Raw genomic sequence first — 25498 nt, forward strand, 5'->3', positions numbered from 1 at the left:
TAATGAGATGGTGCAGGGGTGAGGGGTTCATGTTTCTGGACAATTGGGTTCTATTCCAGGGAAGGTGGGACCTGCTCTGAGGGGATGGTTTGCATCTGAACTGGAGGGGGACTAACGTCCTTGTGGGTAGGTTTGCTGGCGCTGCTCCAGGAGGCTTAAACTAGATTGGCAGGGGGATGGGAACCAGAACGTTTGAGCAGATAGTGAGATGGAGGAGGATAAAGGTCAAGCGAGGAGTGCATCTATAGACTGAAATCAAAGGTTTGTACCTGATAGAAATGTTCTCAGGTATTTATTTCAATGGAAGGAGTATTGTCGGAAAGGCAGATGATTTTAGGGCATAGATTGGCACAAGGTACTACGACAATATTGCTATTAGTGAGACTTGGTTGTAGGAGGGACGGGACTGGCAGCTCAGTGTTCTGGTGTTTCAGATGTGATAGAGGGGGAGGGACGAAAGGGGACAAGTAGCATTGCTAGTCAGGAAAAATATCAGTTATACTTAGGACAGCCCAGAGAGTTCGCCTACTGAGAACATATAGGTGAAGCTGAGGAATGGTAAAGGTGTGACCACATCACTAGGGTTGTATTATAGCCTGTCCAATAGTCAGAGAATTGGAGGAGCAAATCTGTAGAGAGATAGCAGACCGATGTAAGAAGCAGAAAGTTGTGATTGTAGGAGATTTCAACTTTCCGCATATTGATTGGGACTCCCATATTATAAAAGGGCTAGATGGCTTGGAGCTTGTAAAATGTGTTCAGGAAAGTTTTCTAAATCAGTATGTAGGTACCAATGAAAGAGGATGCAATACTTGATTTCTTATTATAGAAACAGACAGGTCAGGTGACAAAAATATGTGTAGGTGAACCTTTTGGGTCCAGTGACCATAATATCATTAGTTTCAAGTTAATTATGGATAAGGATAACTCTGGTCCTTGAGTTGAGACTCTAAATTGGAGAAAGGCCAACTTTATGGAAATGAGAAAGGATGTAGGAAGAGTGTTTCTGATGTAGAAAAAGGCCTTACCAGGAGCACCGAATGCAGTAGATGACTTCTGCAGATACACGTGAAGTGTTGGAAGGCGATTTGGGGCCCCAAATGGTGGTGAGGGAGGATGTGTAGTCACTTTAAGCCATGTGACACAAGATGGTGGTCAAGGTAAGTACCACATATGCCATTGGATAGAATGACTCTGTGTAGGATGACCTGGAATTTCCACCTAAAATGTCGGTTTTGAGTGATACCCTTTGTATAAGATGGCCTCCCTACCATTCCCCTCCTCCCCAAAGCTGGCACTTAACAGTGGATGCTGTTAAAACCAGATTGTAATATTTTAATAATAAATTACCGTATAAAATTCTTCAATTTTATTTGGATATTTTAAAATAAACCGCTGTTGGCTCCTGTAACAGGCCGTTTAAAGCCTGTACAGAGCCGACAGCAGTCCAACTGGATCAAAGAGCGGAGCTGAGACTTCGATTATTACAACAGAGCATGCACGAGATTGTGTCGCAACAGGTGGGAAGATGGCAGCGGTATTGAAACCTCACGATTAAGGTAAGATTTTTAGATCCAGCGTATAGGATGACCCGATTTTTTAAGGCAAAATTTAAAAGTTTTGAGTATTGTCCTTTATGAGGACATATGCAGTAGTGCGGAAAGCAACGTGGCTGTAGAAGCAAGTCTGGGTGAGTACATGTTGATTCAACTTGAGAGCAGCAGGGACATAATAGTTTGATTTGTGAAATCTAATGTGCCAAAAACTCTCTTTAATGACCCTATCTCTCTGTGATTCTTTTTTTAAAAGAATTATGTATCCCAGATTATTCTGTTCCACTGCTTTCTTTAGTCCCCAACTGTTTGTTGTGCAAGTCCTCCCTATTGGGTATGGGAATGTGCATGCATGACATCAGATATGTAGAGTTACGTGGTCGGGAGTGTTTCAGTATGTGGTGCCATATTTGAAGAGTAAAGTCATGAAATTCACTCTACCATTTTACAGTCCACCTTTGCAGTGGATCCAGATCCTGTTGCAAACTTTCCCTCACTGTCCACTACACCCACCCAGTCTTTGTGTCATATGCAAATGTGCTGATCCAATTGACCACGCTATTATCCAGATCAGTGCTGATCAAGATGACAGGTGGGTTGAAGAGCCTCTTTCTGTGCTTCATGACTCTGGAACAATTTGGTGAACTGCACCCCTGCCCCTTTCTGGATTAAAGAAAACTACACACTTTCCAAACGTTTGGAGCTGTCCCATCTGTTTGATTCACTGAACAAAAAATAAGCAAATTATTTTTAATTTTCCATTATGCGCCCTTGCTTGATGAAGTCCACATGACATATACTGCTGTGCAAGAAAATGCTGTGCTTTAGTAGAACCATAAAACACTGCAGCACAGAAAGCACAGCATCTTCGGCCTTTCTAGTCTGTGCAGAACTATTATTCTCTCTAGTCCCACTAATTTGCACCCAGATCATATCCCTCCATACCCCTTCCATCCATGTATCTGTCCAAAGGTTAAAATGAGCCCACATTCACCACTTTGCTGGCAGATAATTTTATACTCCCACCACTCTTTGGAAAGAAATTCACCCCTCCCTGTAATGTTTTCCTTAAATTTCTCCCCTATCACCCTTAACCCATGTCCTCTGGTTTGTAGAGCCTGCAGTTTTGTATTCACAGCTACCGCCAGTTCTGAGTCGCTTAACGATTCACTTTGAACTATTTCTATCTGGTTACCTGTTTTATTGTGAGATTGTATGCAAGGTGCTTGTGAGAATACACTTCGATTACTGTGAACACTTTTCATCTCCAAGCTAAAGTCAAAAACAAACTACTGAAAGAACCCAGAAACAGGAGTCTGCAGATGCTGGAATCTGAAACTGAACATCATCTGCTGGAGGATCTCGTCTAGTCGAACTACATCAGTGGGGGAAAGAGCGGTTGGCATTTCGGGCCAGAATCCTTTGTCAAGATTGGGAAAGCAGGGCAGTGCTTAGTTGTCTAGCACCGGCATCCTTTGTCTGCTAATAACCCACTCCACCTTGTCTTCCTCCACCTTGTCTTCCTCCACCTGACCCCTTTGTTTTTCTTGCCAGTCTGCCCCAACCAATTTCCACCTCTGTCACTTTCCAACTCTCCCTGGTTCACTAAGCCCACATATGCCCTTGTCTTACCCCTCCTGGCTTGTCCTCTTTATACTAGCTTCTCTTCGCTACATTCCACACCCTGAAGCGTTCCAGGCCAAAACGTCCACCATTCTTTTTCTCCCACTGATGTTGCATGTCCTGTTGAATTCCTTCAGTAGATTGTGTTTAGCTTTTTGTTTGTTTGTGAGTGTTTTTTTTATATATATATTATTAATTTTATTAATTCTTCACTTTATTTTGGGGGGAGGGGTGTTTTTTATATATATATATATTTTTTTTTAGTGGCCGTATATATGGGGGGGGGGGGGGTGGTGGTTAGACTGATTTAAGTTAGGTCATTAGTGCTGTGTTGTAATAATTACTTTATTTTTATTTTTCTTTAAATGTAATTTTTTTGTTTTATTCATGTGATAAAATCTTTAAATAAAGTTTTAAAGATTGTGTTTAGCTTCTGGAAGAACCCAACAAGCCAGGGAGTGTCCCTGGAGGGAAAGAAACATTCCACGTTTTGGAGTTTCTCCAGCAGTTTGTGTTGATAACGGATTCTCGCATCTGTAGTCTCTTGTGTAACTTCCCTTTTAAAGTTCTCTGAATTTTAATATCATTTGGAATAATTCATGTTACAAAGGCAGCAAGATTGGCATAGCGATTAGCGCAATGCTGTTACAGTACGAGCGACTTGGTTTCGCATCTGGCGCTGTCTGTAAGGAGTTTATACATTCTCCCCATGTCTGTGTGGGTTTCCTCTGGGTGCTCTGGTTTTCTCCCAGCCTTAAAAAGATGTAGAGAGAGTGTAGGTCAATTAAATGTAATTGGGTGGCACGAGCTCATGGGCCAAAAGGGCCTGTAACCATGCTGTACATCTAAAAAAAAATGTTAGATTAATATGATACTTTATAACTATCTAACTTCAAAGTTGTTAAAGTTTCTAAGTACCTGCTTTAGGAATGGGCCTTTAGTTTCAAATTTGTGTGTACATTTTCTGCAAATTCCTTCCCATTCTTTAAAAGGATATTGTTCTTTTTTTCCTATCAGTTTAACAGGTTTTGGTACATGCGAGGGTACAGGTGTTGCAGGGTTTTGTTATTTTTTAAAATCTTTGTTTTATATTTTTTTCAGTAAAGTTACTTCAGGGATAGGAACAGGGAACGATACTTACAGATAACACCATTTTGAAACAAACAGGCATTGTTCAGTGGAAGCTGTAAACAGTGTAATTAATTGTTCTCAATTGAAAGACTATAACAATGGATGTTTGCTCAAGAAGACACCTGTTCAGAGAGAGAAGGCCATCTGCTTATGACTTGCTTTAGGGAAAGTGAAACTGAAAACTAGTATTGATCAAGCAAGTCATGTGATTGAGACACTTGAAAAGCAGCATTTTAGTTCATCAGAAATTCTTCTAGAAAGGGGGAATTGGAGTGACTTCAGGTGAGATGGTTACTTCTGCTGTTTTCTCCTTGTCAGGGAAGAGCAGTGATCTACTGTGGCCATTGTGATGGTCATTTTTGATTGACCCATGTCTGGATAAAGGAAATAGGATCAGTTCTGTATTTGGATCGTAATCATTCTAATGGTAATATTGTTTAACCCTTACCTGGAAGGATTGCATCATGGAAGTCACAAATTTCATAACCCCTAAGTAAGGAAGAGGGGAGTTGTGACAAAACATTCATAAGAAGGAACATTTCTTTAAAAGCAACTCCACAAGAATTCATGAGTTTTGGGAACTCGGTGTCTCACCTACTGTATTTGACAACAAAAAGGACCCCCCTTTTTTCCCAAAAAATCACTTCAAAAATCATACCGGGTCCAATATCAAAGGTGATATTTGGGTGCTGCCATTTTGCAAGATGGTGGCAGGAGGAAAGCACTCAGACTACTCACCTATGCTTTCTGGAGTCATCGGCGAAGCTGCTCACTTCCACAGATAGGAAGGCCTACTCTCTCCTTCCACCCGCCTGCTGCATTCTCTCTCTCTCCCCTCCCTCCTGTCACTCACTCTCTCCCACAGTGCTTTGAGGGAAGTGCTGGGCCTCAATGATATGGATTGTCGAACAAAGCATGATCATCGAACCCCAGCGTTCCCTTTAAAGCACTGTGGGAGAGATTGAGCGACATGAGGGAGTGATTGACAGGAGGGAGGGAGCGACGAGACCCCCAAGCAAATTGAATGAGGTAAATACACTAAAGCAATTTTTTCCTGAAATCTCATGCTAAAAATGGAGGGTGGTCCTATATGCCAGTGGATCCTTTATGCCTTCAAATACAGTACTTCATAATTACTTCTGAACATAATTTTAAAGGTTGAATTTCAACACAAGATTTCTAAGACTGAACTTTTGAATTGAATTTTCAGAATTGTGCCTAAGCTGTAATGGTTGGGACACACACACACACACACACACACACACACACACACACACACGCACACACACGCTTGCGCATAGTTGGGATTAAGTTTACATTTAAGTAAGATGTTATATTAATAGTTGTCGATCCTTGCATCTGATGAAATGGTGCAGCCGAGATAGGTAAACTGGTTGACCGTTTTGAGTTTTGTGTGCCTGATGGAGATGTGGGGGGGCTGGTAGTCATGGTGGGGAGCTGGCTGATGGAGGACCTCAGTTTTCTTCAGGCTGACTTCCAGGCCAAACATTTTGGCAGTTTCCGCAAAGCAGGACGTCAAGCGCTGAAGAGCTGGCTCTGAATGGGCAACTAAAGCGGCATCATCTGCAAAGAGTAGTTCACGGACAAGTTTCTCTTGTGTCTTGGTGTGAGCTTGCAGGCGCCTCAGATTGAAGAGACTGCCATCCGTGCGGTACCGGATAGATCCAGCTGCGCTGGATGGGTCACGTCTCCAGAATGGAGGACCATCGCCTTCCCAAGATCGTGTTATATGGCGAGCTCTCCACTGGCCACCGTGACAGAGGTGCACCAAAGAAAAGGTACAAGGACTGCCTAAAGAAATCTCTTGGTGCCTGCCACATTGACCACCGCCAGTGGGCTGATAACGCCTCAAACCGTGCATCTTGGCGCCTCACAGTTTGGCGGGCAGCAACCTCCTTTGAAGAAGACCGCAGAGCCCACCTCACTGACAAAAGGCAAAGGAGGAAAAACCCAACACCCAACCCCAACCAACAAATTTTCCCTTGCAACCGCTGCAATCGTGTCTGCCTGTCCCGCATCGGACTTGTCAGCCACAAACGAGCCTGCAGCTGACGTGGACTTTTTACCCCCTCCATAAATCTTCGTCCGCGAAGCCAAGCCAAAGAAGAATATATTAATAGTTAATAAAAAATATTGTTTTAAGATACCATTGTCTTGGTGAATTTCTATTGCTGCTGGTCTGTTATGTACCACGGGTACATAGTTCCATGGAAGTGGCAATACAGATTGGGTGGTGAAGAAGACCCACTTGCCTTTGTTGGCTGGGGCATTGAGTACAGGAACAGCCAAGCTATGTTACAACTGAACAAGGCATTGGCGAAACTGCACTGAGTATTGTGTGCAATTTTTGTCATCAAGGTCAGACATTCTCAACTTTCTTTGGCTATGCACCCCTCCCCCCCCCCCAACCCCTCTCCCCAGGACTGCTCAAAATTGATTGGCCCCCTTCCCTGTGAATCAGTCAAGTTTTGGTTTCTTCCGTACTTCTCACCTACTGAGTACATAAAAAATATTTTTTAATTATCACGTGAGGTGAAATAAAACAAGGCTTTTTGTTTAAATGTGGCATGGCCCCTGTGATAATCACTGATGTAGATTATAGGAAATGTTATTAAGCTGGAAAGGATGCAGAAAAGATTTACAAGAATGTTACTGGGAATGTAGAGCTTAAGTAATAGGCATCCCTGGAGCAGAGGAAGCTAAGTGATGGAGATTGTGGGGGGGGGGGGGGGGTGGTGGTGGGGAGGGACATAATAGAGGCTTGAGATCATGAGGGGAATAGAAAAGGTTAATAGTTAAAGGTCATTTTTTTTCAGATGACCTTTAAGGTCGTTGTTTTAAGGTGAGAGGGAAAAGATTTGAAAGGGACTTAAGGGGCACTTCCTTCACACAAATGGTGCTGGGTAGATGGAATCAGCTGCCAGAGGAAGTGATAGAAGTTTATAAATAAAACTAAACTGAGATCAAACTACTGGAGGAGCAAACTGCTGTAATAATAAAGCAACATGGCTGATGCCTTAGCAAAAAATACATTTTAATGTTCAGTGTTCTTTCACAGTTGACAAGGCTTGCTTTGACTAATGTTCCATGAGTATGTTTTCTTGCTTAGTTTAATCTCTGTTCTAATTGTGCTTTGTTTTTGGCTGATTGTAGAGGTTTGGAAAGGAGGAGGGGATGTTAGTAGAAGCCGCCAATAATGCATTGAATATAAGTGATAATGTGGTGAGCAAACAAATGTTGCCTCTTTCAGACATGCCCATTTTCTTCATGGCCCATCACCTGATACGCATTTTGGACCCAAAGCCTCTATTCTGCAGAACTCCACGAGCATGATGTAAGTAGAGATCATTGTTTCCTTCTCTCAGCTCAAATGTAGGAGGGCAGCAGCTGTTTGTGGCTGAAATTGTAGCTTAAAAAAAATTGCTGAAGCTTGAAATCTGAAATGAAGATGAATTGAAAATACTTTACAGATTCGGTAAAAGCCATGAAAAAAAGATATGAGGTCAACATTTTAGCTTGAAGACCCTTCACCTGAATTGGAAACATGAGAAAACCAGTTAATGTTAAATTGCAGGAGGATGGAAAGGGAATAGTCTTGATATCTACCCCTTTTACACAGAGGATACTAGCTGGGTATTATCCGCCTTTCGAACACTCCGTGTACATACGTGAACGCATTGAAGGCGGATTGTGGGGTGGGGGGGGTGGAGTCCTGAACTTGCCTGGCTTTTATCTGCCAAGGTAAGTAGTGACAAAGGCAAAGCGGGGCTGTACTGCATGTCCCACTTGTTTTGCTTCGGGAAGCTGGCTTGCTGTGTAAAAGGACTCACGGACCCGGGTTTTCTTCTGTTCTGTGTGAACAAGCGAGCCGGCTTCCAGAGATGGGTCATGTATATGGCAACAACATGGCTTTTCAGTGTAATAAAAGATAATAGTGAGGCCAGAGCTGCCACTGTTTACTGACGATCTGGTTGATGGCTTTTAGTGAGAGTAGTTGTAGAGAGAAAGAAAAAAAATAAAACAAAGCGTAAAATGTCAGGCTGATAACTGAAACCTAAAAGAGGAAGCTAAGATGACCAGTAAGTCATATAATATTCATGGATGGAAAAAAAATGTCAGTGCTACACATGGCTAACCTGGCAACAAAATTGGTCAGTTCATGTACAAAGAGAGAAAAGTCATTGGGAATTGTTGGGTTCCCAGACCAATGATCTTGTGGCCTTTATCCCCATGCTTTGCTGGGGCATCATAAACAGTGGTGAGTACCTCAGATCAGTCGGATTGGGAGTGGGATGGACAATTTAAAATGAACAGTGTGGTGCGCTGTTAGACAGAATCGGACACACACAAGGTAAAGACTGTACAACAGGCTTTAGTCTACAAAGACTTTCACAGAGCCAGGCTGGCTGTAGCTGCAGTAACTCTGGAGAGAGGCTTTGGAGGCCGTCACAGGCTTATATCCTGGAGGGTGATTGACACCCGATCGGGTGGGGCTTGATCCATTCAGGTCGACTGATTGACAGCCGGCCAGGTGTAGTCCGGTCCCTCTTACTCTCCTGCAGGTACAGAGGTTGTCCCCTGCAGAAGGCCGGCGGTACACTCCTGCAGATACAGCGGTTGCCCCATGCAGTCGGTCGGTGGTGTACCATCACAGACAGTGAACTGAAATCTCAACCCCATAAAACAATCACCTGATTTACATCTGGTTTCTTTGACAGAGAGACAATGGAATTATCACCCAACATATTTGAAGAAGTACAAGTGAATTACTTCTACATTGGACAGGACTCTGGGTGGTGGGAAGGGTCAAGAGAGCAGGTACTCTGGGGGGAATTTCTGTGGAAAGCAGTGGTTGATGGAACTGGAATATTGAGGGAAAGCTTTCCTTTGTAATGTTCCCTCACCACCTCTGGATCTTGAGTCTATCTCATTTTTCATATTGTCAGTTTTGCTGAAGGATCTTTGAACTAAGGTGTTAACTCTGTTTCTCTCCACAGATGCTGCCTAGCCTGCTGAGTAGTTTACGTTATGAATAGTTCAATTAATGTAGTTTTTGTTCTGTCCTGAGAAACTCTTCCAAATGTGAGCAAACAACATGCTTGGGGTTGGATTCACAAGATTGCCTTGCATCTCTTTTGATTCTGTGATGTTTGCAGTCTGAACTTGGTGTGAAGCTGCCTTGATAGGATGTATGCGAAATGTTAGATATTTTAATACTTTTTGTCTCCTCTCACTGAGTTGCTTGGCTTTCATGGCAAACTGGAATCTGTGGAAGCTCTGTGTACATCTTCTTCGTTAGGCGGTGCCTTCAGAGACTGAACCCACCAATGCGAGATGTCTCTGGCCTTCTCTTTCACCTTGTAATCCTTGGGTCATGTTACTATTCATGAGTCATTGGATACTATGGTTAGTTAACCATCATCCCTGTTCTCTGTGAACTACATTATCTCCAAAATAACTAATACTTGTAACCTATGCTTTCAAATCCATAGCTCATCTCTCCCTGCCCCATGATTTTACACCTCCCTTCTTGTTCCAGTAATCTTCTACAGTCTTCCAAGTTACTCTTAAGTCAACAATTGAAGGTGCATAGCTATCTCTGATTTTAATATCTTCAACATTGTCACCTATCCTTAAGATAAACCATTAACCTCTCCTTTTTCTTAAAAATCTTACCTCTAAGTGTTTAGTCATCTCCAATAACATATTTCTTAATAACGTTCCTGTGAAAAGTCTTGCTCTGTTTTGTCATGCTGTACTAATACTACATATACAGATTGTTGTTGGAGTTCCTTCAGATAAATTTGGAGACGGCTTATTTCTGGATTATAATATGATGGAATATTTTCTGTATTTGCATGTAATGTAATCCCTTTGATTTTGCTCTCCTTTATTTCTGATTCTAATCAGGCATATTCAGGATCCAACCAGTCAAAGGTTGACCTGGGACAAACCACCGACAAATGTATTGATCATCAAAAAAGTCAAAGATGAAGCCCTTCTAGAGCCATTCAAAGAGCTATGCACATTCCTCATTGAGGTAATGCAGCAAGTTACTGAGCAATTTTTAAAAAAAAAATCCTGTATGGTAAATTGCCATTGGAAGGGGAAAAGCTATTGGCGATTCAAGAGTGAAATGGAATAGTTCAATCAAAATGACTGATAGGAAGCAATGGCATTGCATGGCAGTGATAGAGGAGGATGATCATCGAATGCAGAGGGTTCTGGGTCGGAAGGTAAGATAAGAAATGCTGTCCTGTTTATGAGGGAGAGAGGAAGGTGTGGCAGCACATGTGCTGGAAATGGAAGGATGCTGTCTCGGCTTCTATCAATGAGGTAGGTTGGAATTGTTGATGAAGAGGATAAAAATATATTGGAATATTAATATGGTAAGTGTTAATGTCAGAATAGATGAAGCAGAGAAGGAGAAACTGGGTGTATTTTTTTCAGCTTTTAGTTTTGTCTCTTTAGTTATAGTACACCCAACAATTTATGACAAAACATTTCTAGATTTTAATATGTTGTCACAGATTTAATTAATTATGTCCTTGATTTCAGAGCAGTGACTATTTGTACATGTTCCTTTCAACACGTCAAATCTCCTATGCCTGTTCATGATTGGTGAAGTTTTTTTTTGTGTGGCAAGTTGAAGATCACACTTGTTCTTTTCCATCTCACACTCTCGCCATCAACTTGTTTCTGGGTAGCATCTGTCAGGACAGGATTATTGCTCCTTCAAACGCTGCCAAATGCATTGGTATTCAGTGGGCGGTGATGTAAGTTAATTGGCAGAAGCACCAGAAGAGATGAGATATTTACTTGGACTGGGTTAGGAAAAATGAGAACAGATCCAATAGCCAGTTTCCCAAGACCAATCGGCTAACTACTTAAAACTGAAAACTCTGCAGAGCTATGGAGCTCTGGTTTCCTCTCACCCTTTGAAAAACGAATTGAGGGTGTAGGTCAATTGTGTGTCATTGGATGGCATGGACATGTAGGCCAAAAAGACCTGTTACCATGCTGTATGTCTAAAAAAAGTATGATCTTTCATAATTTTCTAACATCAAAGTTGTTAAAGTTGTGGAGCTTTAGTTTCAAACTTGTTTGTACATTTTCTACAAATTCCTTCTCATTCTTTAAAATTTGTTCTTTTTTATCCATCAGCTTGATAAGTTTTGCTGCATGTGAGGGTGTGGGTACATAGTTCCATGGAGGTGGTGATGCAGGTCGGGTATCTTCGTTGTGCGGGGTATTGAGCAGGGGAGTGAAGCTCAAAATTGAATCTTTCGATGGGATTTATAATTGAGCAAACCAAGACAGAATGGACAGTGCAAAAGTGGTGCAAGTCTGTCCATTAGTATATGATGTTGGAAATGAATCCCTCTTGGGAAGGGAATCTGCCGTCTTACACTCGTCTGACTTGTATGTGGCTCCGGGCCACCAGATGGGCAATTAATGCTGACCTTTCTGGTGACGTTCACTGCAAATTAATGAATTAAAACAAAAGGCTTGAGATAGACGCTGAAGAAATGTACTTTATTCTTTTTCCCCACATTTTTATTTGTTCTCAATCCAGGAGAAGCACTTGGTTGTTTTTGTGGACAAGAAGGTGGTGGATGATGCAGCACTTGCCAAAGATACAAGCTTTGAACCTATTAGGCAACAACTTAGTCCCTTCCGTGAAGGTGAGGTGGTGGGTATGGGTGGCGTAACTTTGTAGATTTACTTGTGGGCTAAGTGGTGGGGGGTGGGAAAAGAGTGACGTTTGGAGCTGAAACTCTTCCTTGGGTCTGAGAAAAGTTAGTACAGAGCAGTATAAAGAGAACAGGATGGTAGGGGTGAGACAGGGACTCCACATGGATTGGCCAACTAGGCTGAAATGCCAGAGAGAGGCAGAGGAGTGGCAGATACCAGACAAAGGGGGGGGGGGGGGGGAGAGCAACAAGGAAAACAAAGCGGTCAGGAAGGAGAAGGAAGATGAGTTGTATGGGGTGGAGTGGGTAATTAGAAGACGAAGGCTGTTAGTGCTGGAATGTGACGTAGAGAAAGTGAGAATGGTGGTATAAAGGGAGAGTAGGTGAAACCGAATGGAAGAGGTTGAGGAGAGAATAGAAGAATCCATTGGGGGGGTTGGGGGTGGGGAGGGGTAGAACTGAAGGAAAGGTAGGATCTGAGAGTGGTTAAGAAGAGGGACAAAAAAAATGGGGAAAAGGAAAGAGCATAAGGGATGCAGAAGAGAGAGGGGCATTCTTCGCTACCTGGTCCAAGTTTATTCCCCCATTCTCACGTCAGATTGAGAATTTTCTAATTTCAGATTATGAACTCTCAACCTGTGCTCTTTTACCCTGTTCCTATATGAATTTCCCTCTGTTGTAATAAAGAAAATTTGCTCGAAACATTGACCACTTTTCATCTCCCACTGATGCTGCTGACCCCTTGAGTTCCTCCAGCAGATTGTATTTGGTTTCAGATTCCAGAATCTGCAGTCTCCTGCAAAAGTTGCAGTTTTGTTTTTTAATTTTTTTTTTCATGGGATCTCAGTCAGGGGATAAACAGAAGATTCTGTGGCTTTGAACCAGACTGTTCATACCAACAAGGCTTCCAAGTGCCAGGATTGGGAAGATCTCTGAGCAGTTAGAAAACATTTGAGGGTGAATAGCCACAGGCCATTAACCTCATTGGCACCGATGACAGAGGTAGAGGGGATGAAGCCTTGGAGTGTGACTAAAGTCGTCAAATTTATTGTCATCTGATTATACAGGTACAACCCGACGAAACAGCGTTCTTTCATCTACGGTGCAAAACAGGCAGACACACAACCAGACAGAACCACATATAGACAAATAATACATATGCAGGAAAAGTATTTTATCTATATCAACAAAAAAATCAATATTGTTTTGTACAAATGAGTCTCAGATGGTTAGTGTGAACATTTCCTTTGGTCGTTCAGCATTCTCACTGGCCGTGGGAAGAAGCTGTTCCTCAGCTCTGATCATCTCGTATCTCTTCCCTGATAAGAGCAGCTGAAGATGCTGTGTGCGGAGTGGAAGGGGTCATCAATGATTTTGCGTGGCCTGTTCAGACAAGGATCCTGGTAGGTCATGTCGATAGGAGAGAAGGAGACTCTAGTGATTCTTTCTGCCACTCTGTGGTTTGACCTCCGATCCATTTCTCTGCAGCAACTGTACCACACTGGAATGCAGCCGGCCAGGACACTCTCGATAGAGCTCCTATCGAAGGTTGTTCTAATGGTGGCCGGTGGCCTTGCCTGCTTCAGTCTTCTCAGGAAGTGCAGTTGCTGTTGTGCTTCCTGACAAGTGAGGAGATGTTGAGGGTCCACGATCATCTCCTTTATCTTGTCCTTGTTGAGACTCAGGTTGTGGCTCTAGCGCCATTTTGCGAGATTTCCCACCTCTTCTCTGTAATCCTGATGACCCCAACTACTGTAGTGTCACCTGCAAACTTGATGACAATATTGAAGTGGATCTCGCGATGCAGTCGTAGGTCAGTCGGTAGCGTGAAAGTTAGGCAGAAAGTTAAAAAGCAGGACCTCAAGTGTTGTGATCTCTAGTTTACTCCCAGTGTTCATGAGGGTCAGAATAAGTAGATCAAGCAGATGAATGTGTTCCTGAGAAGCTGGTGCAGGAGGGAGGGATTCAGATTCTTGTGGTTAAACAAGAAAATCTGCAGATGCTGGGAGAAGGGCCCAGGCCTGAAATGCCAATTGCGTTTTACTTCCTATGGATGTTGTGTGGCCTGGTAAGTTTCTCCAGCGCTTTTGTGGATTCCATTCAGGTTCTTGTGACATTTCTGGGCCACTGGTAACCTGTGGAAGACCTCATCCTGCAAGCAGATATGACACAGAATTAAAAGAAAGTATATGCATGGTTGGAGGGTTTGATAGGCTGGAACTTTTTTTCTGTGGATCAGAGATGGGGGTGGGGGGGGATGATATTTTATCAAATGGGCCATCAGTCTTTCTTCTCCAGAGTAGTGGAATTTTAAGGTGGAGGGTATGGATTTAAGGGAATAGGGATGTTAAGCAGATTTTAAAAATATATATTGAATATTTTTTTCGTAGTAGTGATTGTGTGGTCTTCATGCCACTAAATTGGGTATGTGCTTTTTAAATTTCAGGTTATGATGAGCTGTCAGGCTGTATAGACCTAATCATTTGCCTTGGTGGTGATGGCACATTGCTTTATGCCTCCTCGCTCTTCCAGGTATGCTTGTATGCTTTTAGCTTCAGCCTTTCTCACCAAGAAAAGACATGCATTCTATTTCTGAATATTTTAATGCACTTTCAACCACAGAAATATATATGATGTATAAACACTATGGTAATATCGGGATAAGACCAGATAGTCTATCCGCACTCTGGGTCAATTACAATACAATCAATAATCAAAATGCAATTTTTTCTTTCTGTTGCCCCCTTTCTCACAAACCCACCCTTTCCAAACTTCAGAGCTAAAGATTCTAGAGTGTAAGATGACTGGAACTGAAAAACCTCCAGCAGTTACATCATTAAAGAGAACTTAGTTTAAACTTAGCTTAATTTTAAATTGTGCCAACTAAATCAGTTGTGCTACAGAGAAACGGGAACATCTCCAGAGAATGATGAGAGTCGTATTAGGTTCCTCAGAATTGACTAAGAATTTAAACACGGCATCACATCAGAAGCAGATACTGATGCTTGTGAAGTGAATTACAGTATGAAATAGCAAGTTTATTGTCCTCTACACAAGTACAAAGCATAGGTGTATCGAATTTTTTACTGGCAGCCACACAAATACATAAGAGGCATCGACAACAATAGTACAAATTAATTTACCGCAATGTGCCATGAGAAAAAAAGATGACGTATATATCTTTATCTACATATATGAAAAAAAATATCAAGATAAATCATTGTTGCAGTTGGTGCAAAAAGAAGTTACATTTCAATCATACCGACAGATCCTTTGGTGGTCCTGGAGGAATTCAGGGTTAGGGTAGAATGGGGATATTGGAGAAGAAAAATGGTCTTGAACCTAGGGTGCTGGACCTTCTGCCTGAGATAGCAATGAGAAAAGATTGTGACCAGGAGATCTTTAATGATGTTGGCTGCCTTCTTCAGGCAATCTCTCATGTAGTCGTCTGCAATAGATGGGAGTTTAGTACCTTTGCTGCCTTCTGAGTCCCTGTGTACTTGAGTTTCCCAAGCAGGCTGTGATGTAACCAGTCAGTATACTTAGCGCTGTACATGTTGAGGTTCGATAGAGTTTTGAATGACATGCTAATCTCCTCAGAAAGTAGAGGCATTGATATGCCTTCTTTATGGTTGCCTAGATGTGCTGGCGCCAGGAGATGCCGATGGATATAACGACTCCCAGGAACTTGAAAGCACAAGTCCTTTCTACAACTGTATTAGTGTAGGTAGTATAAGTGGAAATAGGTGCTGGATGGTTGGTGCAGACTTGGTGGGTGAGCAGTATAACTCTGTTTGAAGCAGAAGGTGAAAGCGTTCAAATCTCTACTGATTTCTGTGCCAATCTGACCATAATTACATGAGAAAAGGCAGTAAAATAATCAATCCCCATTTGCCTTCTACCATCATGTGAATGGAATAATAAATAATTGGAAAATTATTACTAATGATCAGTTTTCTGCTAAAAGGCTGAGTCATGATTTGAGGACACCTTCCACTAATGGGAAGCTTTGGGAACAGTAGAACCAAACTTACTGCTGCTTCCCAGGCTTTTCTCAAGAAATCTTAGCTTATTCGGTTCTGTATCAGGGCAAATTGCATTGAATTATTATTGCTTCTATATTCTTGTGCCATGCAATGTAGAACATAGAATATTACAGCTTTGGCTCATGATGTTATGCTGACATGTGTAAACCATCTCGACAACAATCTAATCCTTCCCTACCCCTCACCCATATGCCTCTCCTGTATTTTACTTGCATCCATGTCCCTGAGAATCTTTTGAATGTCCTGATCCACCACTATCCCTGATGATGCAATCCAGGAACCCATAACACTGTATAGACAGAAATAAACTTTTGATATCTCCCCTAAACTTTCCTCCTCTCATCTTAAACAGATGCCCTCTAATATTTGACATTGTTGCTCCGAGACTGGCTCTCGTGGGTCACATATGAAAGTAGGGGACATTCTGCAATTTTGTGTAATTGGCAGGTTAATTCTGTGTAGCTAAATAGCTGTGCTTTCTTTTTAGACCAGTGTCCCGCCTGTAATGGCATTCCATCTTGGCTCACTTGGATTTCTCACCCCATTTAAGTTTGAGTCCTACAGAACAGAAGTGACCAATGTGATTGAAGGTAGTTACATTTTTCTGGATTATCTTACTGACTGCACGGAAAGCTGTTGATCTTTAATAAAGACCATTGGCATTGAAATAATTAACCTCTGTTAAAGTGTTCAATTCAAATTTATTGTCAGGGTACTATACCAGGGTACAGTGAAATAGTTTGTTTTGTGTGCAATCCAACATGTCAACCCATATATAGTACAGCAATTAAAAGCTCAAAACTTACTGATGTTTCTGAATTTTTATGAAGAATTCAAGGAATTGCCATATACTGGTGTGGCATTTGAGGGAGAACCGTTTAGGATAGGTGATTATAATACATGGTGTTTATCTGGAGCAAATGATTGTATTTAAGCATTGCTATCTCTTAAGCCCCAGGGAAAAGGTGCAAGTCACTCAATCTTTCACTTGGAAGACGTTGAGCTTCAAATCATCTCTGATCTATTGGTTTTTGAAAGATGGCCCTTTATTTCAGATTTCAGATTAATTTCAGGTTTTTTATTGTCAGAATGCAACCCTGAGATTCTGCTGGACCAGGCAGAATCATCACTTATTGGTAATGCAAAAAACTATACTCAAAAAATAAAGAATGTAAACAAACTGTGCAATACAGAGAGAAAACTAAAATCAATAAAGTGCCAAGCTAAGAGTCCTTAAATGAGTCCCTGAGTGAGTTTCTTGTTAAGGTTTCTGATGGTGGAGGGGGAGCAGCTGTTCCTAAACCTAGGGGTGCGAGTCTTGGGAAACCTAGACCTCTTTCCTGATGGTATCAGTGAGAACAGAGAGTGTGCTGGGTGGTGTGGATCCTTGATGATTGCTGCTGCTCTCTGACAACAGCTTTACCTAGAGATGCTGAGGGTTTTGCCTGTGACGTCCTGGGCTGTGTTCATTACCTTTTGCAGCGCTTTATGCTAAGGGGTATTGGTGTCTCCATACCAGACCATGATGTAGCTGCTCAGCAAACTTGTCCCCATACCAGACCACTTTCCACCTCACATCTGTAGAAATTTGCCATGGTTTCCGATGTCATACCAAATCTCGCAGACACCCGAGGAGGTAGAAGCACTGAAGTGCATTCTTTATGGTGCCATTAGTGTGTTGGGTCCAGGAAAGATCCTTTGAGATAGTGACTCCCAGAAACTTAAATTTGCTCATCCTGTCCACATCTGATCCCCCAATGATCACTGGATCGTACATCTTTGGTTTTCCTTTTTTGAAGTCAAATGATTTGCGCCCACATCTAATGAAATCTGGAGACGAAACTTCAGTTTGTTTACTATCTCTCCCAATTTTTCACCCAGTCAAGATTTTGAATCTTGTCATCGTGGGAATGATAATGTGGCACGATGCTTCTAAGGAAAAGGTAATTTCTTGTCTTGCTCCCAAACCTCAGCTTGGTGTTGTCTCCAGGTTCAGGTTTCCTCAGCATGTGTTCTTTTAATCTTGTCAACTCGTTTTATAATTTCCAAATATTTCCACAAGATTTGCCTCTAAATTCAAGCAAATTACAACTTGTTGATTTTAGTTGTATCCTTTCTCCTGAGGCCATTCTGTTATTCCTGAGGGGCACTGCCTTAAACTGAAAGCAGTAGTGATCAGGTCTCTGAACATCCAGCAAAACATAATTTCTACTTGGTATCCCTAAACTCCACCACTAACAGCACCTGCCATCTGATCATAACACACCCGAATGAGACTTTATTGTAGGCTTACAAAATAGACTGGAAATAAAATCAAAAGAATTGCAAATGATAGAAAGTTGAATTAAGAACTTCAATTCCTGGAAACACCCGAGCAGATAAAAGAGTATCTGTGGAGAGTGGAACTTGATATTTTAGCTCCAAGACTCTTCACCTGAGCCAATTTTTCAAAATATTATGTTGTACAGATATTTGCCTAAGATGGACTTTCCCCATGGTTCTGCTGCTTAGTTTTGTCCTGGGTTTTAATGCAGGCAAAGAAAGATAAATTAATACAAATATTCAGATGCTGTAAGTCAGGTAGCATCTGTGGAATGAGAAATGGAGTTACTATTAATGCATTAATGTGTTTCAGCATTTTCTGTATTAATTTCAAGCAAGGAGCATCACAGTTTTGACTCCTCATCCCTATTTTGTATTCTAATATTGGTACTGTGTTGGGACCAAAGAAAGAAAAAGTGGCTGGAACTTCCTCTGCTGACGGCTTTTCATTGATGAGCTGAACAGAACTGGACTGAAGAGAATTTAAGATGGAAATGATGCAGAAAAGATTGACAAGAATGCTGCTGGGACCGGGGGAACTCAAGGCTGGTTTGGCTGAGTCTTTTCTCTCTGGAGTGTAGGAGGCTGAGGGGTTAACTTGGACAAGTTTATAAATCACTGAGGGGCATAGATAAGATAAATAGTCTTAGCCACTTTCCCCATGAACTCTGTTCATTGGTTGATCGTAGAGTTCTTTCAGTACCTTTTGTGGCTGCGGTGTAAATGGTCTCATCCTGGATGTTCTCGTAGACTCTCAAGGACACCATAGACAGCAATGCTGTTAGACGCTGGTTATCCTCCTCCACCTCAATGAGCCTTAGGAAGTTTTCAAAGTTCAACAGCCAGAATTTAAAGGCTTTGAAGGCTGTAGCTGACTGTGGGTCGATGTCAAGTTTTTCTGGCCGAGTCAGACGCTCCGTCCCTTTTTAAAAAATTCTTTTTGCTAATAAAATTGTAGAGCTCGTCGAAAGAACCAAAGACTTGTTGATCCAAACCAAGGCTTTTATTAGCAAAAGCCAGGAGCTCTTCACAGGTGGCCGACCAGTCTGGAATGATCTGACCTGGCTAGGGACACAACCCTTTAAGGCCCAGACAGTAGGCGTGGCTAAGCTCTCAGCCAATCGCTGTAAGCACAGTCATTACACTCTAGATACTGTAACCATATACATTGGTGATAGGTCTGTACTATCACACCCCCTTAATCGGTGAATCTAAAACCAGAAGGCTTTGATTTGAGATGAGACAGAAATGATTTAGAAGGGACCTGAAGGCCATCATCTTCACATGGAGAGTGGTGCGTGTATGGAACAAAAGACCAGAGGAAGTGGTGTCATTTGTTATGTTCAAAAGGCATTTAGAGAGGTACGTGGATGGGAAAGGTTTAGAGGGATGTGGTCAAATGTAGGAAAATGAGCCTTGTTTGGTTGACATGTACTAGCATATTTCCATGCTGTAGAGGTCAGTGACTAATTTTTGAACCCTCCTGTTTGAATCATCATTTACTCTATAATGGTATTGAATGTAAACCAAGTTATCATGACCTAACCTGGGCTGTAGTTAATGTGTTCAGATTTGGTGCATGATGTGCAAAATTCAAGAACTAGATCCTGATAATGTGAGGAGTATGAAACCTGAGGTGTGAGAGAAGGTGGCCAACTTTAGTCTTGAGCAGCCAAGAAAGGACCTTGCTGAATGGAGAGGGAGGAAACTGCAGATGGTGGAATGTGGAGCAAAAACAAGCTGCTGGATGAACTCAATCGTGCCAGGGCGCATCGATGGAGGGAAACGTTGACTGCCTATTTTCCTTCCACAGATAAAAGCACAAGAAATAGTAGCGAGCAGGCCATCTGGCTCGTTGAATCTGCTCTGTTATTCATTCAGACCGTCACTGGTCTGGCACTAGCCTCGCCTCCACTTACCTGCCTGTTTCCCATAACCCTGAATTCTCTTATTCTTTTAAAATCTATCTGTGTCTTAAATACAGTTTGAGGCAGTCTCTACTTCCTTGGGCAGAAAATTTCACGGATTTACTACTCTCTTGGAAAAGCAGTTCTTATCTAAGTTTTAAATCCACTCTTCTGAATCGTGGCATTATCTTCCACTTCTTGTCTCACCTACCAGCTGAAATGAACTCCCTACTTCTATCTTATCCATTCCTTTCCTAATTTTGGAAGATCCCCTGTCATCCTTCTAAAGTTTAATATGTTCTGTTACTCAGTCTCTCTGCATAAGATAATCCCTTCATTTCCGGATTCCCACCTGATCCCATTGAGTTTCTCTAGCAGTTTTTTTTTCTCCTTCTAGAGTAGACGGTTATAAGCACCCAAAAGCATTTTAATGATGTTTATTGTCATAAATTTGTGTTTATTGTCATGTGTAATGTACATACGCACTTTATACTTCACAAAAAACTACAATAGCACATATCGAATTGATCAGAGATAATATCTACAAAATATTCAGTTACCACAGTGCAAGAAGAAAATTCCATTACAATACTGTGACGGGGTGGTGGTGTGAAAGGGTCAGATTTGTTTTGGAAGGATGAACTGTGTTCCTCTTTTGCTATTTTAACTTGTAGTAGTTAATGATCAACGCCGGAAATTTGAAGTGAATGGAACTTAATTTGGATCCTTGTCTTTGAGCAGGGGATGCCAGGATTATTCTGAGAAGTCGACTGAAAGTGAAGGTGGTTAAAGATTTGAAATCACCAGAGAGGAAGTACCACGTGGAGGACAATGGACTGGTCCCGCAATGTCATATTGACGACGAGACAAAAAAAGCCTTCATGCATATACATGTATGTGGACAATTTCTAGAAGGTCCTAAGGCCTAGGAAGGAGAAATGAAGTCAGGGTCACTAACAAGCGTTTAGCAAAACGCTGTTACAACGCCAGCGACTGGTGCCAGAGTTCAAATCCTGCACTGTCTGTAGGGAGTTTATAGGTTCTCCCCGTGTCTATGTGGGTTTCCTCCAACTCTTCAAAACATAAAGGAGATATAGGTCATTGGGGTGTAATTGAGCAGCACAGGGGCTTGTAGGCTGTGTATGTCTAACTTTAATTAAAAAAAGAAAAAATTTAAGTAATGAAAAAAGATCGATTCAATTTACACCAAATTGAGAATAGCAATGTTACAAATATAATTAGTCCGAAGATTGGCTAAGACCATCAATATGCACATAAATATGCAGGGAATAGAGGGATATGTATTGTATGCAGGCAGCAGCATTTGGTTTAATTTGGGCAGGTTCGGAACAGACAGAATGGGCTGAAGAGCCTGTGTAGCATTGTTGGTAAACAAGAAAATCCTTGATTGCTGGGGTCGAATGCAGTACACAGAAGTGCTGGAGAAACTTAGCAGCATCTGTGGGGAAAAAAAAAGGCAGTTGACATTTTGAGCCTGAGTCCTCCTTCATGATTGTCTAAAATCAGGCTGTATTCATGGGCATCCATTGCCCCTTTGTCAGCTACTTGGATGCCGTGTGACCCGCTGAGTTTCTCCAGCACGTTTGCGTGTTGCACTCGGCCCCAGCACCTGCAGACTTGATCAACTCACGATGTGGGTGTTAGCTCATTGGACTGGATGACTTGAATCCTGCTGCAAGATCAATGCTGTGGGTATCAGATGTTGGCTTAAGGATTTGCAATATGAGTTGACATCGTCATTACATTCGGGTGGGGAAGGGAGAGGTGGGAGGAAGTATCAAAGCTGCCCTTCATTCTTGTTGGAGGAAAGGCCAGAGGGGTCATGTGATGTTTGTCCTCACTGGGGTTTTGCCTTAACTTGAAAGATGAGAGACAAATATGTTTTTTCCTGATTAGTAATAGGTGCTGTACCAAAGGGATGTTGGTGGGAGTCTTAACTTTTACATATTATTCAAATAACTGGTAATAGGGAAAAGTTATCAAATGTTCTACTGGCACAAAGGTAGTTATAAAATTGTTGTGAAGAGGTGAAAAGGCATGGATAAGTAATTGGGCAAAGATCAGGCAAATAATGTTTAATGAAAAATGGTTCATTTTCCACGATATGCTTTCTTTTCTCTTAATTTACTTCAAAAATATGATAAAGGACAGCATATAATCTATATGGTGAGAGATTGCAGAACTGAGGTGTAGGGAAATCTCAATGTCACAGTGCATGAGTCTCAGATAGGTAGTTAATGGGAACAGCAAGGTAACTAGGATAATTATGGTTTGTGTTGCACGTTGAAAGTGATAACTGAATGTAAAAACAGGGAGGTTATATTTGTTGTAACAGGCAATGTGAGACAACATCTGAAGTATTTTAATCTAATTTAGATGCAGCCACGATAACAGGTCCTTCTGGCCCATGAACCCGTGCCCCGCCCAATTACACTCAATTGACCTACACTCCTGGTACGTTTTGAAGAGTGGGAGGAAACCGCCCTTCGTGAGGAAATCCACGCAGACACAGGGAGAATGTAAAAACTTACAGACAGCGCCGGATTCGAACCCTGGTTGTTAGCAGCGTTGTGCTAACTGGTATGTTAGCTGTGCTATATTGTACAATATGGTTTGATTTTCAGACTTGGTGGGGAATTTACTTGCTGAAATGTCCATGGATACGAAGTTTGAGAAGAAAATGAAGACTTGTGTAGCTTGAGGAATAACACCTCGTTTCTCTGAGCATGTTGTCACCCTGGGACTTGGATTTCTCTGACTTCTGGATGACATGTGAAATGATGCTACAAGGTAGAGAGTTTTTCCACTTCTATTAGGATTGTCACCATGGTTTGGACTTCTTTTTAAAGTCCTTTTGTAATGAACTACATTTTCATTTTGGGGAAAAAAGGATTAGTACTTAGTTATAAAATTGTACAGTGTGGAAATGGGCCCTTGCTCCAATGAGCATCATATTGTCTACCTGAACTAGTCCCATTTTCCTGTGTTTGGCCCATATCTCTTTCAACCTTTCTTATCCATAAACCTGTCTAAATTATCATTTCAACATTACAGTTGTATCCACTATCACTACCTCTGGTACCTCATTCCATTTTTAATAACTCTTGCAATTTGGGACATTACAGGTGTGCTTTTCTGCCACGAGAATGCAGTTTTCCCTCATGTAGCCCTTTTTGTAATGCCAGCATACCACTAGGTGTCCAAATTGGAAAATGATTAACTAACCAGTTGGCAATTTTAGTTTCTATTGGTCTTGTACAGTGATGCAGCTTGGAGAGCTGCTACCTTGCAGTTCCAGAGACCTTGGTTCAACCCTGACTTCAGATGCTGTCTGTGTGGAGTTTGCATATTCTTCCTGTGAACATGTGGGGGTTTCTTCTGAATCCTCTGGTTTCCACTCACATCCCAAAGACGTGCAGGTTGGTAGGTTAGTGTAATTTTCTGTTCATGTGTAGAATCTGGGGAAGTCCATGGGATTGTAGGGAGAATAAAATGGGTCTAATGTTGGATGGATAGGTGGTGGTGAGATGAAGGGGGCTTTTGTACTGCATCTCTGTGATTGAATCCATAAGAAACTCCCCACCTGTTCATCTAGTGTTCTGGGATCTTTTGCATTGACTTGATGCAGTTTAAAATCTTATCCATTCTGACAGTGCGGAGCTATCTTGGGTCAGCTATTGGTGGCTGTCTCAGCAATGACCAGACAATGTTGTCTGAGGGATATTTTTGCACAGTCCATACATCTTTGTAGTTCTTGAATTAATGCTGTGGTGTGTTTTATTTCCACCTCAGCAGATGGGCTTTTCCGATCTCCTTAACAGCTCCTTTTCATGGTATCCTCACCACTGCAGTGGAGTTGTCCACCTTGAATTTTGTGCTGCTCTCTGGTGTGGAAACTGAGCCTGATGCCTTGAGTCTTGAAGGCAGGAGCCACTCATGACATTCATCTTAAAATCTAATTAAAATGATTTCAATAATAGCTAAACCCTGTGTTTGCTAAGCAAATTACACGTTAACATATTAACATTTTCTGCCTGTGATTATAAATGCTGTGGGTTCACTGATTTCAAGGCACTTTATGGTGTTCCAACAACACTGGAATATTGATTATGTTGAGTAAGAACACAGCCTTAAGAGGCCAAGCATTCAATATGTGTGTCTTTTCCATGATGTGTCCAATAGTGAATCACCTTTTGTCTGGGAACCCTCTTGTCTTTGAGCCAGACTATCGTAGGTCAGACAACAGAAATAAAGGCTGATGCTCCAAGACATGATGGTGGAATGCCATGTGGTCATTGGTGCTGTGTTTCAGAGGAGACTTTAAACAGTGGCCTCGTCTTTCCTCCAGGTGACCACTGAAGGTGAAAGTCATTGGTTGGCAGAGCATTTCTTACCCAGGTGAAATACGGCAGATGGAAATCTTAACTAAGATGTTGGAAATGTTCAGAAAGTTGGAAATGTACGATGCATCTGTACTTCACATTTACAGCCTACATTCCATCATGTTTCCTAATGTCAAAGGCCAGTCAGCCCAATGAGTTGATGCTGGCTCACAGCAATCCCATCCCTCACTAATTTTTCCTACAACTTATTTTCTCCACATTTCCATCATCTCACCTCAGCCAACTCTCCTGCTAAGCTAATGATTCTCAACATTTTTTTTACCCCTCTCACATACCACTTAAGTAATCCTGTACTAACCATAAAGCACCTATGGTTAGTATGGGATTACAAAAGCTGGTATATGAATGGTAAATAAAAAGGTTGAGAACTACTGTGCTAAAACTTGCATTCTTGGGATGTGGGTGGAAAGGAATATGTGGGATGGGTGTTGGAGTCAAGAGAGTCCTGGGTGGGGGTGGGGGGGGGGGTGTCAGACTGCACTATAGAGAGCAGAATTGAACCTGAATTGCAGGAGCTGCGGGATCATCTCTACCAGCAGAGCCACTGCTTCCTGCCTTGCACCATCGCTTACAAAGGGCTCATTAGCTGGAATAGCTCCAGTGATACAGCAGTATCAGAATTTATTGTCTTAAACGTGTCACAAAATTTGTTGTTTCGCTGGAGCATCACAGGTGAACCAAGGCAAGATTCAAATATTCACTTGATCTCCTGAAGCAAAGTTGAATCAAGAGTTTTACAGCCCAGAAAACAGGCTCTTTGGCTCAACTTGTTCATGC

General features: G+C 41.9%; 2 protein-coding genes across 6 annotated transcripts in view; one reads left to right on the forward strand and one right to left on the reverse strand.

Annotated features, from left to right (window-relative positions):
* The window catches only part of LOC138742728 (NAD kinase-like), a 55375-nt gene that overhangs the window by 19944 nt on the left and 9933 nt on the right, over positions 1 to 25498 (forward strand). For all 3 annotated transcript variants that reach the window (XM_069897525.1, XM_069897524.1, XM_069897527.1), the window contains exons 3-8: positions 7579 to 7662; positions 10239 to 10368; positions 11905 to 12013; positions 14469 to 14554; positions 16556 to 16658; positions 21039 to 21190. In XM_069897525.1, the coding sequence (XP_069753626.1) occupies positions 7579 to 7662; positions 10239 to 10368; positions 11905 to 12013; positions 14469 to 14554; positions 16556 to 16658; positions 21039 to 21190 (664 nt within the window). The remainder of the gene's footprint in view (positions 1 to 7578; positions 7663 to 10238; positions 10369 to 11904; positions 12014 to 14468; positions 14555 to 16555; positions 16659 to 21038; positions 21191 to 25498) is intronic.
* The window catches only part of sec62 (SEC62 homolog, preprotein translocation factor), a 66722-nt gene continuing 45083 nt past the window's right edge, over positions 3860 to 25498 (reverse strand). Inside the window, exon 10 of one of the 3 annotated variants that reach the window (XM_069897530.1) lies at positions 3860 to 3929. The gene's annotated coding sequence lies outside the window, so the exon portion shown is untranslated. Of the gene's footprint in view, positions 3930 to 7750; positions 7766 to 11843; positions 14175 to 25498 lie in introns of those variants that run through there. The other 2 variants (XM_069897532.1, XM_069897529.1) reach the window with 2 other exon arrangements.

This window comes from Narcine bancroftii, chromosome 9 (genome assembly GCF_036971445.1).
Source record: "Narcine bancroftii isolate sNarBan1 chromosome 9, sNarBan1.hap1, whole genome shotgun sequence".
Taxonomy (NCBI): Eukaryota; Metazoa; Chordata; class Chondrichthyes; order Torpediniformes; family Narcinidae; genus Narcine; species Narcine bancroftii.